This window comes from Phocoena phocoena, chromosome 2 (assembly GCF_963924675.1).
Source record: "Phocoena phocoena chromosome 2, mPhoPho1.1, whole genome shotgun sequence".
Classification (NCBI taxonomy): Eukaryota; Metazoa; Chordata; class Mammalia; order Artiodactyla; family Phocoenidae; genus Phocoena; species Phocoena phocoena.
Window position 1 is genome coordinate 85,099,650 of NC_089220.1, and position 20,459 is coordinate 85,120,108.

The window sequence follows — 20,459 nt, forward strand, 5'->3', positions numbered from 1 at the left end:
CAACACTGTTTACCTCCGGGAGGTTACGTAACTTGCTCAGGGTCACTCAGAGCTAAGCTTTAAACCCAGGTTGGTGTGACTCCAAAGGCCACCAGCCCCACCCGCCCCTCCTCTATCCTGCTCCTTAGACAAACGTCCCAGACTTTTCCTCCCCGGGAATCCCATGCTTCCTTCAGGGTCACTGCCCCACTGGGCTGGGGTATCCCAAGCTCTGTCCAGCCCCTGTCACTCCCTAACGTGACAGCAGAGGTACTAGGGCCTGTTTTCACTGTCCGATGCCCCAGGGACATGCTATGGCTCCAGGCTCAGGGTGGGGCAGGCACCTGTGGGCAACACCCCAAATCCTCCAAGTGCTTCGGTGCCCTAAGAGTGGACAAAGGGGTAGGGGTAGGCAGGGTCCTGGCCAAGCATCTCCCAGCCTCCTTCCTTGTCCATCACCTTCCCGATACCACCTCCTCCTTCTCATCCCCATCCCTCTGCTGTGGTTCCTGTCGGCTGCCCTGGCGTTGGCCTTGGAAGCAGAGTGAAGTGGCAGGAAAATTGTGGCCTGTGCGTCAGCAGACCTGGGTTCAGGTTCAGCTCATCCTTTGCCAGTAACTTGCCTGGGACCCTGGGCAAGGGCTTCCCCATTCTGGGCCTCAGTTTTCTCATGTGTCAATGGAGACACTTGGACCAGGGGTTGGCGAGGTTCTTTTAGCTTTAACACGGTGTAACTCTAGAGGACCAGAGGGAAATGCTTTGTTACTTCCACCCCAGGCAACCTGGGGGGATCCCTGTTAGGCACTGTGTATGTTTTAAGGCAGAAACTAGAGTGTCTCTCCTTCTCCTATATTGTAAATGGCTAACTTTGGTATCTGTGTGGGCAAAAGGCTTGAAAATCCTTGGGGAAAGCTCAGTTCTTCCATTCAGTGGAAAAGGTGGGATTACTCAGAAAGTAAATATGCTGAGAATGCAGGAGAGGGAGGCCTGCCTGGCCCTCACAGCACATGTGGACAGCACAGCCCCCGGGCAGGCGTGGGCAGCCCTGAGAGAGACATGCAATTACTGACATTGCAAATGAACTTTCACTGAAGGTGCTTGGGACAAGTTTCTCAGATATTGTTTCCCACATTTTCAAGTCATCCCAGGAAGATGTAGGAATGATAACTATGATCATTTTGCAGCTGGAAAAGTTGAAGCACAGAGCGGTTACGACATGTGAGGCCATGCTGCTAATGCGTGGCTGGCTGGAGACTGCAGCCTGGTATTTCTGATGTCAGGTGAGTAGAACTCAACCCGTAAAGTTAAAAACCTCATAACATTAAAAATAAGGGGTTAAGTTAATTTATGAGAAGTCCCTCATTTCTGATTTTCTCCTGCCCCTCCACCTTTATAAACCCCACTGCCCAACACTCAGACAGCAGATCTGTGAGAATAAAGTGCACCGGGATCACTACACATTCTCTGTAAGTTCACAGAGCAAAAAACGCCATATTCAAGTCTCTAGATTGGGGTAGGAACAGAGTTCTGAGCACGTCTGTGGTGGACTGCATTTCTTGTGGTAATTAGGTCTCTTATCATAGTCCCATCCTTTTTATCAGATGGCTCAAGACATCTGGCAATGCTGAGAAAACTGCACATATGTGAAACTTTTTCACATAAAGTATTCCTGTGAGAGGCAGACCTTTTTCCGGAACCACAAGCTCACACTTGATACCAATTTTTCCAAAACACAAAACCCTTGGATTCTAATGTGAAGTTAACAGAGGGATTCAAAATTTAGAAACCATCCACTCCCTCCATACAAAGAGACAAGGTTTCAACAACTCCCATGCCTCCTGACGTGACAGCAGAGACAAAATGTGTAAGCCACAAAACAAGATGGTCTGATGTGGTGATATCACCACGCAACATACAGGGAGCAGGCCCAGGGCCAGGAGGGATGACTGCAGACAAAAGGGGGGAGGGGAAGGGGAGGGGAAGGGGGAGGGGAAGGGGAGGGGAAGGGGGAGGGGGGAGAAAAGAAGAGGGAGGGGAAGGAGGATGGGGGAGGGGGCGGAGTGGGGGAGGGGAGGGAGGGAGGAGAGGGGAAGGTGAGGAGGAGGGGAGGGGAGGGAGGGGAGGGGAGGAGGAGGGGAGGAGAGGGGGAGGGGGAGGAGGGGGGAGGGGAGGGGAGGGGGAAGGGAGGGGGAGGAGGAGGGGAGGAGGAGGGGGAGGAGAGAGGAGGGGGAGAAGGAGGAGGAGGAGGAGGGGAGGAGGGGGAGGGAGGAGGAGAGGGGGAGGGGAGGAGAGGGGGAGGAGGAGGGGGCTCTCCAGGGGCACCCCGAGAGAGGGTGACAGGGGTTGTGTGTACAGAGCTGGACTTTGCACAGCCTGCCCAGCATGTGTGTGGGGGAGGTGGGGAGGTAGGCAAAGGAGCACAGGGCACAGTCAGCTTTCAGACCCCTGTGTGGGGGCATGGCCCACACTCTAGGGGTTAGAACCACACATACGTTTTCTTAAATGGTTGTACTATAATCAGAAAAAACCCTAATGCAATGCTGTTATAGCAATCTTATCTTCCTTTGATGTTCCATAAAAGGAAGGTGAAAAGTGGATTCTTTATTGGATATAACACAGTCAGCCTTGGGGCAGGCCTTTCCCAGTGATATGTCTGCTGCAATGTTTCCAAGCACAGATTTGCTGTCCCAAGATGGATTTCCTACTTCTTTCAGAGGGACTAACAAGCACAAAGTGTACCCGTGCCTTGCCTTCTACATTTCACGTGAAATACGCACACGTGCCAGTTAAGCCCAGGAGCCTCACGTAAGCTTTATGAAATATGTCCCTCACCCAGGGCTGGCTTGATATATTTTATTTTTGATAAAAGGAGAGGAGGAGGGGATCGAACCCTACATTGGACCCGAATTCCCCGTCACCCCACAACCAAGGAAGGCTTAGGGGTAGCAGAGAGGGGGTGAGAAAACGAATGGTCTGGGCTATAAGGTCTCAGGCAGGTGGCTGGAAGTCCTGCGGCACAGTAAGACAAGGAGGTAAGGGGATTTCAGTCCCTAAAATCACCTTCAAACACTAACATTCCAATTCAGTGATCAACATTTTAAAAGAGCCAGGCAGTAGCTTAATAGTGATGTGATTTCCAGTGCAGTGATACCCAGTAGTTGCAGCAATGATCAAATGACACAAGCATCCACTGACCACTTACTGTGTGCCAGGCACTGTCCTAAGCGCTTTCCATTAACGCACTCAATCACGGCCACAACCTTCAGCAGTGGGGCTGTGTGCCTCCATTCTACAAAGGATGAGACTGGGGTGGAGGGGAGCAAATCTGGCCACCCCGAAAATGTGTCTCATTGGCATGAGGATTAATTTAGGCTGATTATTTTTAAGGCCCAGAAAGACTCAGGAAGAATCTTTGACCTCCCCTCTCACTGCCTAAGGAATGTAGACAGAGGACCTGTTCCAGGAAGGGAGCTGTCACCAGAGATAAACACAGTATGAACTAGCTGAGTATATGGGGGGAACCTCGCAAAGTCCATTTGTTAAAACTCCTCTCTGTGTCCCATTGTCTCTGCATGGCCCAGCAAACATTTGTTTACCAAACATTATTTTCCAGCTCCATGTCAACTGCCTTCTTCCCCTTACAGGTTCCAAACCACTACCCCCAACATCCTCTTTTGTCTTTAACTGAAGATGGTATTTAAGGTGAGGGCTTCAGCCATCTGGGGGAGTTAGTTACTCGGTTTTCCTGGATCTCTCCCATGTATACACGTAATTAAATTTTTGTTTGATTTTCTTCTGGTAATCTGTCTCATGTCAACTTAACTCTTGGACCAGCCAGAAGAACCCAGAAGGGTGGAGGAAAATCTCTTCCTCCCCAACAAGGGCACAGAAGGGTCACATGCCATAACTTGCCAAGTCACATAGCTGGTAGGTGAGGGAGCTGGGATGCGAACCTGGCAGTTCTGACCCCAGTCCGGCTCTTAACTGTTAGGCTGCTACTGCCATTTCATGCATTTGAATCACCGCTGTTTATCTTTATCAACAGAAGGCAACATCCTAAAATAAAGGAGTGACATGCCATAGCCCTGGAATTCCCCACCAAAGAAGCCCCTTTGTGTGACCTGCTCTCAATCCATTGGTGGAGGGTGGAGCAGTGACCGGGAAGCAGAAGATCTGGTTCTTGGCCATCTTCCTTCTCACTCACCTCTTGGCCTTGGTCAAGTCTCTGAGCAATTCTACCAGCCTGAGGACTCCCAGGTTGTCTTTAGGTTCAAATAAACCTAAGCTTACAATGGAAGAGAGTATGGAGCTGTTTTTGCCCCAGTTCACTTTACTGATAAGAGTAAGATCAGAGAGATTACACAACTTCCTAAACTGGCAGAGTGAACAGCACCCAATACGCAAAAAGACTTTGACAACTAACCTGTAATAACCAATTATTATTACATGGTCCTACCACAAAGACCTGATCTAAACTTCCACTGCCTACGAGGAATTTAATTTCACATCCAGACTATGAAAAGCCCATGGTTACCCCTTAGACTGAGTCTTAAGGAACTACCACTTTTACAAGCAAAAAGATGGTTGAATATTGGCAATTCCATGCAGTTTGACCTAAACACAGACTTTTCTCAATCAAACCTCCCTCTCCCAACCACCATAGGGGAAAAAGCTGGTTTTCTGGGATGACAGGACCAGGGCTGTGCAGGCAGCTGCCAACAAAGAACAATGGCTTGATGATCCAGGAGCCACCACAAATCCTGAGGTTAAAGATTAACGGAAAGGGCTTCAGGGAGTTTATTACGGATAAGCACACCACAAAACCCAAAACAAAACACCCTCCACCCCTAACCAGTTAATCTCTCATGTTTAAAAAAAAAAAAATTAGTTTTGCTAGTGAATCAAGAGTGATTCTTGGCAAGAGCCTATTTTCCTTAATTTCTGCGGCTAAATTATCTGGTGGAGCCAGCATGTGTGTCGACCGATGCTGTTTACTTGTATTAAATCAGTTCTTTAAAAAATCCCAATGGTACTAAGTGACTATGTAATATTCACAGTCCAAAAAAAGTCTATTGAATGAAGCCTCATTCAGTTACAAACATAGAGGTAACGGTAAGTCCAAAAATACATATATATATTCTATTATTGCTAAATCATTATGCAAATTTAAGACAGTGGAGTTTTTTTGTCTTGGTTTTATTATTGGTTTGTTTTTTATCACACCATCACCACCATCAGGCCTGGCTAAAATGACAGGAGCATTGGAAGTACTGTTTAGATTCCTTCAGCTCAAAAGGAAGTTTCAAAATTTCAAGCCCTAGGGCCAGCAATTAAAGTTATTTTTCAAAGAGAAACAGAGAAGTAAATGAGATTAATAATTTCTTCTGTGGAAGTCTACAATTTAATCCTAAATTGTAGATCCTAAACTGAAAATGATGTCTGTAGCTATCTGGATTAAATAAAAAAAAAGATTACCATTTTCAGAAAAGTAGATTGAGGGAAAAATTTAACATGCGATCCAAATGTAAGCTGCAGGGGGAAGTGTCAGAGGCCAACTCCTGACATTTCTTGAACTGACCAAAACACGCTGTTGTCCCCCAGGGCTTGTGCCCTCAGTGTGCTGCTGGGTTGTCCCTCCCCTAGGTTGTTCCACCCCTGAGGTGGAACTGCCTTCTGACAAGAGACTTCGGAACCTCAATAACCACATTCCCACAGAGCAACTCCGAGACAGGCTTGCCTGTGGAATTCCTCTAGAAAGTAGAGCAGCACGGTGGAGTCTCAGAATGTCGCATTATTTTCCATAGAACTCTTTGTTCCACACTCAAGTCCTTTTCTTTTTCTATTGTTCAGGTTTGGAATTTCTAGCATTCAAAGCTGTCTTTTTGGGAATTTGTCTTCGTTCCTCAGAAGTGCACTGTAAACCTCCCGTTACCTTCTTAGAAACCAGCCTTAGAGATCAAGGCTTAAGCTCCACTGGTTTGTTTAATGCTTCGAGGCTGGTACCATCTTGCGAAGTACTAAACTCTTTTAAAGACTCCCCAGTGGGGGGTAGATGCCCAAGCCCACAGCCTGTAATGGGAGGGCCAGAATAATGAGACCTGTCCCGTACGGGTAGTGGGGACAGGTGGTTGCTCAGTATGGTGGGGGGTGGAAGTTCTCCACAGCAGACAACCAGTTCTCCTCCCTACTAAGTATTGTATTTTGACCTAATTGCCAGAAAGTATGCTATGTAGAAAGAAGTTTGCCTGCCTTTAGAGCTAAGCCTGCTGCTGTTCCCACAGGGATGCTATAATTACATACACACATTTGGGCACCCCACGCTAACTGACCCTCTTCCTTGTGCTAGTGCCGGGTGAAACGGCAGCACTGCCGTGTAGATACAACTTAAGCAGGCTGTTTACTCTTAAGTATGCTATCAGTTTCCAGGTGGTACATCCCTGACGCGAGCTTCAGGTATACATGGCCACCAGGTGGCTAGAAGGATAGGAACTCTTCTTTGCTGGTGCTTCATGAGGTGCAGGGCAATAGGTAAAAGGGAAAAGGGAGCCTGAATTCTAGCCCTGTCTCTGCATCTTCTTGGGCAAGTCATTTTACTTCTTTGCTCTCAGTTTTCTCATCTGTAAAATGGCCCTAGTGTCATCTGTCTTATTAGCCCTGAAAAGAGGGTGTATGTGAAATTATTAATCTATAATTTAGGACATAATCATTATCATCTTCATCATCATTGTTGGCGGGCTAGATTGAGGACAGCCTTAAATGTTAGATAGAGGGCAGTAGGCAGTGATTCTCAGTCCAAACGTCCTCCCATTGGGCAGCTCAGTACAGCAGTCACTAGCAGGACTCTAGCCAGATGGCCTGGGTTCCAATCCCAGCACTGCCAGTTATCAGCCGAGTGGCCCTGTGGAACTTAAATGAACCTCTCTCTGCATCAATTCCTCCTCTCTACGTTCGGGATAATAGTAGCACCTATGTCACAGGGTTTTTGTGAGAATTTAGAGCTAATTTACAAGTAAAGTTTAGACACATAGTAAATGCCATATAAATATTTGCTATTACTTTTCTATGTATTCTGAATTCAATTAACACGATTATATAAAGCATGAGTTATTTTCAGTAGGTTTTAAATTCTGAGATAAAGAACCTTGCCATTCAAAATCTTTCCTGAGGGACTTCCCTGGCAGTCCAGTGGTTAAGACTTTGCCTTCCAATGCAGGGGGCGCGGGTTCAACCCCTGGTCTGGGAGTTAAGATCCTACAAGCCTTGTGACCAAAAAACTAAAACATAATACAGAAGCAGTATTGTAACAAATTCAATAAAGACTTAAAAAATGGTCCACATCAAAAAAAAAAAAACAACCCAAAATACAAAAAACAGAAGTCTTTCCTGAATGCTTCTTTTCCACTCTCATCTGCTGTATGCTTGGGATTTAAGAAAAAATAAATTTGTTAGGGAAGTAAATCATCTGCCAAAATAAAAGAAGCCAATAGCCACTCTCTCTAGTGTTTCCCTTGTGAATACAGACTTTATAACATGGGAATTCGAAAAAGGTGGCAGCTTATTTCTTTGCTCTAATGAATGAGGAAGCAGCTCAAAGCATGGGACTGAGAAGCAAAAGGGACAGCCAAGGAGGTGGGGTGACCAGCCCTGGAAAAACCAAGACTAAGTCTGGGTGTCAGGAGAACTTCAGTGGTCCTCTGGGCTCAGCTCTCTGTGCAGGAGGCCCCAGCACACGATGCCTGAGATGCGGTCATCCAGCTACTGTGTAACATTGCCAGCCACAGGGAGCTCACTACCTCACAAGGCAACTTGATCTATTTCTGTGAGGCTCAAATTATTAGAAGTTTGTTCCTTATACTGTGTGGCCTCATAATGTCCAAACCTGGGCCTTAGCTTTGCCCTCTGAAGTCACCCAGAGTAAGTATAAATGATCACTTCCTAAGAGAATTTTTCTAGTATTTGAATATGATAGTGAATTTTCTCATAACTTCTCTCTTTCAGAACACACATGCTCTGTTCTTCTGGTTTTGGACCTTTACGTGTAATGGGCAAGAATTCCAAGAACAGGTTTAAACAACCTGACCAAAGATGGCAGTTTGCTGGTCCTTACCGATTGAGGAAAGCATTTCCAAAGCGACTAAGCTTTCGAAATGGCTTCTTGGGGTCCACGACTAAAGCGTTCCCTGGGGTGCTGCCCTCAGTCTCCCCATACATCACGGCGATGAAGGAGTCGGTGGTGGGCTCTGGACCAATCCTCATGCCTGGGAAATCTTGCTCCAGTAAGTATCTGGGAGAGGGGGAAAAGAAAAGAAACTTAGCATGTGGTCACAAAGCAAGAGGACAGAAAGCTTCCTGGGGCTACCAATTTGTAACATAATCATTTGAAAACCTAGAATATAACCCCCAAGAAAAAGAGAATGATTGGCATTGTACTCTTTTGCTAATAATGAATTTTCAAAGCTTAGAATCTACAGACCTATTTTTTCCCCCAGTGTAAGGAGCCTAGTGAAAGAGGCAGACATCTTGCAGACCTGCTGGGCCTTCTCAAAGTGGCCCTTAGCTCAGCACAGCCATCCCCGGTCACGGTTCCATTGGCACAATAGATACTACCTCAGAGAGGAGTACTCAGCCAGCTCCTATGCATCCTGGAAGACCCTGCTCAGGCCCACCTCCTTTAGGGAAGCGTCCCCGTCCCTCTAGCATGTTGGGGACACCTGCTCTGTGGGCCCCAGGCACCCTGAGCCTGTGGCCATCGTGGTGCTCACTGTGGGTGCTGCACTTCTCTGTTTGTGGGCCTTGAAGACAGGCCCATATCTATGGCCAGATGTATATTCCCAGGACCCAGCACTATGCCTGCCCACAAAGGGCACCCAGTGTAGTGAATGAAATGATGAACCATCTCCTTCCTGATCACTGGCAGTCAGTGTGGCCCCAAAAGCCTCCCTTGGGCATTTTACAGCTCCCTTGGGATCCTGGAAGTCATGACCATGGAAGATGATTGCCAAAGAATTGAGCAGCAATGCAGACTGCTAAGGGGAGGGCTCGGATTAGATATTACCAGGGTCATCCCTAGCTTTCTGTGCAAATTGGAAAAAGATGCCCCTTCCTCTAGGCAGACCCAGCCCTGTGCCAGGGCTCACAGCTTAGCGAGCAGGACTCTCGCTGGATTTTACCCCCATATGCCCCGTTGCCCAGGTGCCCTCGTGCAGTTTGTTTAACCTGCACACAGTGGCCCTAGCAGATGTCACTGAGCATGTTCATCCAGGGGGCTAAGGAGACCAACTGATGCGCTACAGGGCATAGGACTGGCTCAGTGGCATGGCTGGCGTGGGGCAAGGGAGCCAGAGGTAGAGCTATGGGGAAAGTCTGCTCTCTGTGGGAAATGGCTGTGTCCTAACATAGCTCCCCCCTACCTCCACCAGCACATCATTTAGCTGAAGCCAGTCAGAGCCCCTCCCTTCCTCCCCACCAAGATTTCCTTTCCAGGATGTAGGGACACACTTAGGTATATGTATGCCTATATGGATGGAATGGGATGGGGGATGCAAAGACAACTCCCTCCTTCCTTTGCAACCAAGGGGAACATAAGGAGGGAGTATTTTGGAATACTTTTCACTAATCACCAAGCAACAGGTGGAAACGCCAACACCTTCAGAGAACACTTGGCAGGGACAGTGAACGGCAACTGGGGGAGGGGGCGGTGGAAGAAAATGCCTGTTTGAGGTGACAGAGCTTTGTCCTTGCCCTGCCAGGGAGATGATCCTTCGCCCTGGGAGGAGGCTCAGGGCAGAAACATGCACAACTTTCTCCAACTCCCCATTCCTGCAGCTTACAGTCTGTTTGGTCCTGAACCATTTCTTTTGTTTCTAAAATGTCTTGACTGATCAAATTGAAGCCCAGAACCTATGATTTTATTTCCAGGGTTAGAGGGAAAGAATGAACTACCAACCATCCAACACCATTTTGCCATTTTTCTAAGAATAAGTTAAGCCACCCTTTAGACTCATTTTTTCTCTGTAAATAAAACTGAAATTGTTTAGTACTCTTAGCAGGCTGTACTCTAAACGTTTGATCTTTTTATTTTTTAAATCTAAAGTTTCTACATTTCTATGAACTTGTAGAGCACCAGAATAGACACAGCATTTAAATATGTCCCTTAAATTTAGAGTAAATGTGAAAAAAATCAGATAACAGCACCCAGCATTCACCAAGTACAGTCGACCCTTAAACAACATGGGTTTGAACTGCACAGGTCCACTTACATGTGGATTTTTTTTGGTAGTAAATACTACAGTACTACATGGTCCACAGGTGGTTGAATCTGTGGATGTGGAAGTACTGAGGATACAGAGGAAACGTGGGTATGGAGGGCTAACCATATGCTATATGTGGATTTTTGACTCCTCAGAGGGTTGGCACTCCTAACCTGTGTTGTTCAAAAGTCAACTGTTCTCATTATTTACCTGGTGTAGTATACACTATCTACCTGGTGTATACTAACATTACCCCCATTTTACAGGTGGGAAAACTGAGGCACCAGAGAGGCTAAGCAACGTGCCCAAGGTCACACAGTAAGTGTTTCAGTGGAGATGGAATGCAGGCAGTCAGACAGGTCTTGTGCTGTCTCCAGATATATTTAAACCTGGGCTTCAGTTGGTAGTTTGTTCAGAGATGAGGCGCCCAAGGGGAGTTTCAGGGTGCCTCCATAAGGCACTATGGCCCAATTATTTCCTCCAAAGTGAGGGAAAAGAGCTCTCCAAACCGTCCTCCTGCATGGTCGCTGGGCTGCCCTAACAACAAGGGGCCAACTCTCCCCATTCTCCCTGGAGAAAAGCTGGGGAGAGAAGATGCTATTTTTCAAAACATATTGAAACTTAATTTTTTAAAAATCTCAAAACTTTTTCAGGCACCTAGTAAATATTCTTAGGAGCAGAAAGGTTCATGTTTATAATCTCTTATGAAATTCCACACAAATCTTAGAAATACTGATAAAAGCTACAGTGATAGCATCACACATTTTGTGAAACTCCAGCACTTACAGAGCGTATGCAGAATGTGTGGATTTCACATACACATATGAATTTAGAAATTTAAGTTTTACAGCCACTCTGAGATCTTAAGTCTGAAACCATTCAACAGCAAAGCTAGAAGTCAAGTCCAGATCACTCCCATCCCATGTGCAGTTAGATTTCCACACCCCATCGCCTGGATGAGGCAGTGCCAGGAGGCCTGTGGGAGACACCGAGGAAGGGGGACAACTGGGAGATGTCAGCAGCCAATGTCACCAGGCTTCCTGCAGTGCACGACTCACAAAAAGGTTAGGTCCAAGTGTTGGCTTGAAACCTGACAGGCGCTTTCCCATAGAGTCAACGTTAACAGCAGTGGCTGGCTTGCCAAGATAGCCAAAAAAGGGGCTTGTTGCTGGTCAAACTCATGAGTGGCCATGCAGGACTGGGAGCCTGGAGCTTCTTCCTCCTGGCCGGAGGCTTTTATACCAGGCTCAGCCCCATAGCCTTGGGGTCCCACGTAGCGCCCAGCTTCTGGGACCCCGAGTAGGACCTGTCAGATACATGAGTTAATACATGACACTCTCAGCTGATTGCCCAGAAGAGTCTTTACATTGGGGGATTGAGGGACTTGCCTGGCGGACCAGTGGTTAGGACTTAGCGCTTTCACTGCCAGGGCCCAGGTTCAGCCTCTGTTCGGGGAACTAAGATCCCACAAGCTGCATGGAGTAGCCAAAAAGACACCCTCCCCAAACGGAAAACAAATGCATTGCTACGCTGGGGGATTGTGAAACTCAGATATACTTCAGTCACACCCCTGGGCAGGCAGGCATGTGTCACATGCGGTGAGGGAACTAAGAACAGCCAGGACACAGAGTATCTGATGTGAACAAAGTGAGAATGAAGAGATGAGGTTCAAACCCAGCAACCTTGAAAGGAAGAGTCTGAGTGGATCCTGAGGTGGGATGCACCGAAACGGGTTACCCACCCAGCCACATGCACGACACTGATCAACTGTGATACTACTTTTTTTTTTTTGGACACCTCAGAGGCTTTCCCAAAGCTACAAGTTCCAGAGACTTTGTGGTGTTATCTGCAGTAACAGGAATTCAAAGGAACAAGAAAAGACTCCCCTACAGTTCAGAGCCGGCGAGCCCACTGCACCAGCATCCCGTGGGTTTTGTCCCTGGGTCCACCTCACTCTCCTTTTCCTGTGTTCTCAGAGAGGGCTGCTAACTCCAGTGGTGACTGCTCCCAAGAGTCTCCAGCCAAGTCATCAATGAAAAAAGGGGCAGACATTTGGACTCTAAGCAGCTGGACAGAGTGGGTGGTGGGACCTGACACTGCTTTGTCCCTGTTTGCTGAGGGCCACGGTTCGGTTGCATCCAAGTGGCTCCTGTGCTCAGCCCAGGTCAAGGAGCTGCTTTCATGCAAGGCTATATGTAGACAGCGTCTTTCTTCTTCCACTGCTTAGGTTAGAAAATTTCTTTTTGACTTCATAGAAAAAATTGTCATTTGTGATGGGACCTAATGAAACTTAAAAGCTTTTGCACAGCTAAGGAAACCATAAACAAGACGAAAAGACAACCCTCAGAACGGGAGAAAGTATTTGCAAACGAAGCAACTGACAAAGGATTAATCTCCAAAATATACAAGCAGCTCATGCAGCTCAATATCAAAAAAACAAACAACCCAATCCAAAAATAGGCAGAAGACCTAGACACTTCTCCAAAGATACACAGATTGCCCATAAACACATGAAAGGATGCTCAACATCACTAATCATTAGAGAAATGCAAATCAAAACCACAATGAGGTATCACCTACACCAGTCAGAATGGCCATCATCAAAAAATCTACAAACAATAAATGCTGGAGAGGGTGTGGAGAAAAGGGAGCCCTCTTGCACTGTTGCTGGGAATGTAAATTGATACAGCCACTATGGAGAACAGTATGGAGGCTCCTTAAAAAACTAAAAATAGAACTACCATATGACACAGCAATCCCACTACTGGGCATATATCTTGAGAAAACCATAATTCAGAAAGAGACATATACCAGAGTATTCACTGCAGCTCTATTTACAATAGCCAGGACATGGAAGCAGCCTGAGTGTCCATCAACAGATGAATGGATAAAAAAGATGTGGCATATACATACAATGGAATATTACCCAGCCATAAAAAGAAATGAAATTGAGTTATTTGTAGTGAGGTGGTTGGACCTAGAGTCTGTCATACAGAGTGAAGTAAGTCAGACAGAGAAAAACAAATGCCATATGCTAACACACATATATGGAATCTAAAAAAAAAAAAAAAGGTTCTGAAGAACCTAGGGGCAGGACAGGCATAAAGATGTAGATGTAGAGAATGGACTTGAGGACATGGGGAGGGGGAAGGGTAAGCTGGGACGAAGCGAGAGAGTGGCATGGACATATATACACTACCAAATGTAAAATAGATAGCTAGTGGGAAGCAGCCGCATAGCACAGGGAGATCAGCTCGGTGCTCTGTGACCACCTAGAGGGGTGGGATAGGGAGGGTTGGAGGGAGGGAGACACAAGAGGGAAGAGATATGGGGATATATGTATATGTATAGCTGATTCACTTTGTTATACAGCAGAAACTAACACACCATTGTAAAGCAATTATACTCCAATAAAGATGCTAAAAAGAAAATTGTCATTTGTGACAGGGGAAGAACAAATATCTTCAAGACCACGAAAAGTCCCTCAACATACCCAAACACCATCCTCTCAAAGACGAGCTTAAGCATAACTAAAAAACAAGTAAACAAACAAACTAGAAGAGGCACATTACTCAATGATAGACATCCAAAATTCCAGCTGCAAACCTCGTCTCCCCTGGGTATTCACCCATGCATTCTGTCTGGGTTTTGTCTGTCACACTTGTGCTTGAAATAATGGAAAAGGCATTAATTATTTTAGTAATATACCTAACGTTTGAGAACTTGTTATGTACTAAAGTCTTTATATGAATAAACTTATTTAATCCTAAGTTCCTTATGGGGTAGGTACTATTTTTACCCCCCATTTTACAGATGAGAAAACAAAGGTTCGAATAGATTAAATCGTTTATTAGAACCTAGGATTTCTATTAGTCCTGTGAGAGCACTACCTGCCCTAAATCAGAGCTTAAGAGGCTATCAACCTCCAACAGGCCTGTTTACAGGAACGGGTTTTGTGAATCATAACAAATATACAAATCTAAGACTTTTTAGTTGGTATTCAATCATTAAGTAAGCACTCTAAAAAGCAATATGGCACATCTATCTGGGGTGTTTTATGAGCATTATTTTTTAAATTCTCAAGCCAGAAATGAGAAAGAGAAATGGCTTGTGTAATGCTAAATGAGATTTAAAAATATTTGTGCATACAATGGCATCTGTGCAGAGAGTTTAGAGGTTTAATTCATTGCTGTGGTTTGGGACATTTTTTAAAAGAGCATTTAACTCTAACGGTCATTTTGTTCCTTTGAGCATTACTAGGGTTTTAAACCACAGAGCTAGGGTTTTAAACCACAGAGTTGTGAAAAAAATATCTGAAGTATACAACTTTTGAGTTCAGCAAGAGAAACAGTTTTATTTCCTGATTTTTAAATCCAGGGCTATGAATTTAAATACATTTCAATTTATAATGTGTTGGAAGGTTTTACATCATGTATTTTTGATTGATAATACCTGACCCACCATTTCACTAGGAAAGGGACTGGAAAGCAAGTGTTAGTCTTTCAACTCCGATTTGTCCTAAATCTGGAAATGATGTTTTTTAAGCAGTTTCTTTGGTTTATCCTCATGTTTAATACCAAGAAGTGGAAATGTCAGAAGAATCAAACATTTATTATCACAAGTCTTATAAAAATGGTCCAGAATATATAATTATTTCCTAGCAATAAGTACCACCACCACCACCACCACCGCTTGTAGACACCACCAAACAACAGATTATGATGAATACTAATAATAATGATAATAATCTTACAAACAACAGTTTATAAGGCATTTCACACATAGGCTTTATCCTTTCACCCTCCCTGTTGCTGGAGCAGGTATTCTTATCCCTAGCTTACAGAAGAGAAAGCTGCGCTTATGACAAGTTAAGCACCTTGCACAGGACCACATTAATACAGGACAATGACTAATTTGAACATTTTGATATGCTTCCATCCAGTCATTTTCTGCAGGTATAAGTTTTTCTTTATAAAATTGGGATCAAAGCATTTAAACAACTTTGCATCTAGACTTTTCACCATTAGTTTCTCCTCACACCACTAAAAATTATTTGAAAACACGAGTTTTAATGGCTGCATACTATTCTGAGGTGAGTTTGCATCAGTTTAGCCTGCCATTTCCTTTCTGTTGGCCTTGAAATAGCTTCCCGTTTCTTGCTATTAAAAATAATGCTGATAGGGCTTCCCTGGTGGCACAGTGGTTGAGAGCCTGCCTGCCGATGCAGGGGACACGGGTTCGTGCCCCGGTCCGGGAAGATCCCACATGCCGCGGAGTGGCTGGGCCCGTGAGCCATGGCCGCTGAGCCTGCGCGTCTGGAGCCTGTGCTCCGCAACGGGAGAGGCCACAACAGTGAGAGGCCCGCGTACCGCAAAAAAAAAAAAAAAAAAAAAAAATGCTGATAGAAAACAAACTTATGGTTACCAAAGGGGAAAGGGCAGGGGGAGGGTAAATTGGGAGCCTGGGATTAACAGATACACACTACTATATATAAAATAGATAAGGACCTACAGTACAGCACAGGGAACTACAGTCGATATCTTGTACTAACCCATAATGGAAAAGAATCTGGAAAAGAATTTATATATATATATATATATCTGAATCACTTTGCTGTACACTAGAAACTAACACAACATTCTACATCAATTATACTTCAAATAAATAAATAATGCTGAGATAAATATCTCTGAGGAAGCATCTACTTTAAAAAGTTTTTAGCTTATTTATTTTTATTGAATTATAGTTGATTTACAACATTATATTAGTTTCAGGTGTGCATCACAGTGATCTAGTATTTTTACATATTATATTCCATTAAAAGTTATTACAAGATTACTTTAAATATTTAATCTTCTTTGAGTTATTGAAAAACTAAGTCAGGCCAAGCTTCACTTCCATTTTAAAACTCTATGTCTTCCTTAAATGTGAAACCTAACTTCTCTTTTCATTTTTGTTTTCCCTTAGTTAAATCATTGACATATTATCACCAGGACTGTTTGTTCAGATGACATCATCCTTGTAACTGCTCTCGTACTAAGGGAGTGGACCAAGAAAAACTGGAATGGCCTGTTGGACCAAGTATTTGGAACTTGCTAGGTAAAGCCTTTCATACCTCTATTTTTCCAGCTATGAGTGGAATTTAAACTACTTCAGGCTGGGATATGCTGAAGGCACAGTGCCGTCTAACCTATGTCATCATCTGGAGCTGCTCCTCTCCACCTTCCCTGCTGCTCTGGAAGGAGGGTGGAAGAAAGGGAAAGGAAGGAGAGGAGAACAAAGGGAGAGGAAGTTTACAGGAATCAAAAGCAGCATACTTCTGTGGGCAGGCCCCGCACCTGCAAACCTGCTATCAAGGGGAAATGGCCAGCACATGCTGAGGAAAGAGACAGCAAGCATCCAAACCAAAAACAGCCCTCGCGCAAAAATATATTAACCCCCCACAAGCTATTCAGGGATGCTTCCTCATATAAATAGCCTTCCAAGACTACGGTAAACAATTGTTTCTCCTAAACTCACAGAGTAAGAGAAATAAAAGCAAAATGAAGAAGCAGAGGAACCACACCCAGTTAAAAGACCAAGAGATGGGCTTCCCTGGTGGCGCAGTGGTTGAGGGTCCGCCTGCCGATGCAGGGGACACGGGTTCGTGCCCCGGTCCGGGAAGATCCCACATGCCGTGGAGCGGCTGGGCCCGTGAGCCATGGCCGCTGAGCCTGCGCGTCCAGAGCCTGTGCCCCGCAACGGGAGAGGCCACAACAGTGAGAGGCCCGCGTACCGAAAAAAAACAAAAACAAAAACAAAAGACCAAGAGAATTCCCCTGAAGGAACAAACAATGAAACGGACCTTTTCAGTCTAATAGACACGGAGTTCAAAAAGGAAGCAATGAAAATACTGGAGGAATTAAGAAAGGCTATCGACAAAAATGCAGATTACTGTAAAAAGGAACTAGAAACTAAAAGGAGGAGCCAAGAAAAATTAGAAAATTAATTTGCTGTGATGAAAGCTGAGCTAAAGGCATTGAATAGCAGAATGAATAATGCAGAAGAAAGGACAAGTGATCTGGAAGATAGAATAATGGAAACTACCCAATCAAAACAGCAGACAAAAAGCAGAATTAAAAAAAAAAATGAAAGCAATACAAGAGACCTATGGGCTAATATAAAGTGGGTCAGTCTATGCATAATAGAGATTCCAGAAGGAGAAGAAAGAGAAAAGGGGATTGAAAATGTATTTGAAGAAATTATGGCTGAAAATTTCCCAAATCTAAAGGAAACAGATATCCAGATACAGGAAGCACAGAGGGTCCCAAACAAGATGAACCCAAACAGACCTACACTAAGACATATTATAATAAAAATGGCAAAAATTAAAGATAAAGAGAGGATTCTAATGGCAGCAAGAGAAAAACAAAGAGTTAATTACAAGGGAACACCCATATGGCTATCAGCTGATTTCTCTACAGAAACACTGCAGGCCAGAAGGGAGTGGCAAAATATATTCAAAGTCTTGAAAGGGAAAAACATGTGACCTAGAATACTCTACCCAGCAAGATTATCATTTAAAATAGGAGGAGAAATAAAGAATTTCTCAGGCAAGCAAAAACTAAAAGAATACAGCAATACTAAACCTATCCTAAAAGAAATATTGAAAGGTCTTCTCTAAATAGAAAAGGAGCAGAAAGATATAGGAAGGAGGAAATCACAACTGGAAAGTAAATCACTTAAATTAGCCAGTATATAGATCAAAAAGAAAGAAAAAAAAAACCTATTTGTGAAAGCGATGATAAACACAAAGAACATCAAAACGATAAACATGAAGATGTAAAAAAGGACATCAAAATCATAAAATGTGGGGAAGGAGAGTAAGAAAATGCAGATTTTTTTTTTTTAAGCATATGTTTCAGCCCATATGACTACCAGTCTAAAGCAAGCAGATATAGGAAGGGGTTAACATACTTGAAAAACAGGGCAACTACAAATTAAAAACACACAATAGATTCACAAAAACCAAAAAGAAGAGAACACAACCATAAAATAAAAGGAAATAAACCACAAAAAGAAAAACAAAAAGAAAGGAACAAAGAAGAAACAATCAACTGGAAAACAAGGTTTCAAATGGCAATAAGTATGTGTGCATCAATAATTACCTTAAATGTCAATGGACTGAATGCTCCAATCAAAAGACATAAAATGGCAGACTGGATTAAAAATACAAGAGGCTACAATATGCTGCCTATAAGAGACCCACCCTAGGGCAAAAGGCACACATAGACTGAAAGTGAGGGGATTCAATGGACTGAATGCTTCAATCAAAAGACATAAAATGGCAGACTGGATTAAAAATACAAGAGGCTACAATATGCTGCCTATAAGAGACCCACCCTAGGGCAAAAGGCACACATAGACTGAAAGTGAGGGGATGGAAAAAGATATTTCATGCAAATAGAAATGACAAGAAAACAGGAGTTGCAATACTCATATCAGAAAACAAAGACTTTAAAACAAAGGCTATAAAGAAAGATAAAGAAGGGCACTATGTATTGATAAAAAGATCAATACAAGAGGATTTTATACTCATCAACATATATGCACGTAATATAGGAGCACCCAAATACATAAAACAAATACTAACAGACATAAATTGATGGGAATACAGTAATAGTAGGAAACTTTAACACCTCACTCACATCAATGGACAGATCGTCTAGAAGAAAATCAATAAGGCAACAGAGATCCTAAATGATACAATAGAACAGTTAGACTTAATTGATATTTACAGCACATTACGTCCCAAAAAAACAGAATACACATTCTTTTCAAGTGCACATGGAACATTCTCTAGGATTGACCACATACTAAGGCACAAAACTAACCTCAATGAATTTAAGAGTACAGAAGTTATTTCAAGCATCTTCTCTGACCACAATGACCTGAAACTAGGAATCAACCATGGGAAAAGAAATGAGAAAAAAAACGACTACATGGAGACTGAACAACATGTTACTAAAAAAAAAATGGGTCAACGAAGAAATCAAAAAGGAAATTAAAAAAATACCTGAGACAAATGACAATGAAAACACAGCCATACAAAATCTATGGGATACTGCAAAAGCAGTTCTTAGAGGGAAGTTCATAGTGACACAGGCCTGCCTCACAAAAAGAAAAAAATCTCAAATAAACAACCTAAACTACCACCTAAAAGAATTAGAAAAAGAAGAACAAACAAAACCTAAAGTCAGCAGAAGGAAGGAAATAATAAAAATCACGGAAGAAATAAATAAAGTTGAGATTTAAAAAACAACAGAAAAAGCCAATAAACCAAGAGCTGGTTCTTTGAAAGGGTAAACGAAATTGCTAAACCTCTGGCCAGGCTCACCAAGAAAAGAGAGAGAACCCAAATAAACAAAATAAGAAATGAAAAAGGAGAAATCTTAACTGATACCAGAGAAATACGAAACACCATAAGAGAATACCATGCACAATTATATGCCAACAATTTGACAGCCTAGAAGAAATGGACAACTTTCTAGAAATATACAGCCCATCAAAAGGGAATCAAGAAGAAATAAATGATTTGAATGGACTGATCACTAAAAGTAAAATCGAATCTGTAATTAAAAAAAAAGCTCCCTACAAACAAAAGTCCAAGACCAGGGACTTCCCTGGTGGTGCAGAGGTTAATGATCTGCCTGCCAATACATGGGACATGGGTTCAAGCTCTGGTCCAGGAAGATCCCACATGCCGCAGAGCAACTAAGCCTGTGTGCCACAACTACTGGGCCTGTGCTCTAGAGCCCACGTGCCACAACTACTGAAGCCCATGTGCCTAGAGCCTATGCTCCACAACAAGAGAAGCCACCACAATAAGAAGCCCGCACACTGCAATGAAGAGTAGCTCCCACTCACCACAACTAGAGAAATCCTGTGTGTAGCAACGAAGACCCAACACAGCCAAAAATAAATAAATAAATTTATATTAAAAAAAAAAAGTCCAAGACCAGATGGCTTCATGAGCGAATTCTACCAAACACACAAAGAACTTATATTGATTATTTTCAAACTCTTCCAAAAGACTGAAGATGAGGGAACACTCTCAAAGACATTCTATGAAGCCACCATCACCATGATACCAAAACCAGACAAAGATAACACCAAAAAAGAAAATTACATGCCATTATCTTTGATGAATATAGATGCAAAAATTCTCAACAAAATATTAGCAAAACAAAT

At 43.6% G+C, this 20,459-nt stretch overlaps 1 protein-coding gene across 1 annotated transcript in view; it reads right to left on the reverse strand.

The window, feature by feature from the left end:
- EHD4 (EH domain containing 4) overlaps positions 1-20,459 on the reverse strand; it is an 85,735-nt gene that overhangs the window by 45,702 nt on the left and 19,574 nt on the right. Inside the window, exon 2 of the mRNA XM_065871130.1 lies at positions 8,087-8,263. Within this exon, the coding sequence (XP_065727202.1) occupies positions 8,087-8,263 (177 nt within the window). The remainder of the gene's footprint in view (positions 1-8,086; positions 8,264-20,459) is intronic.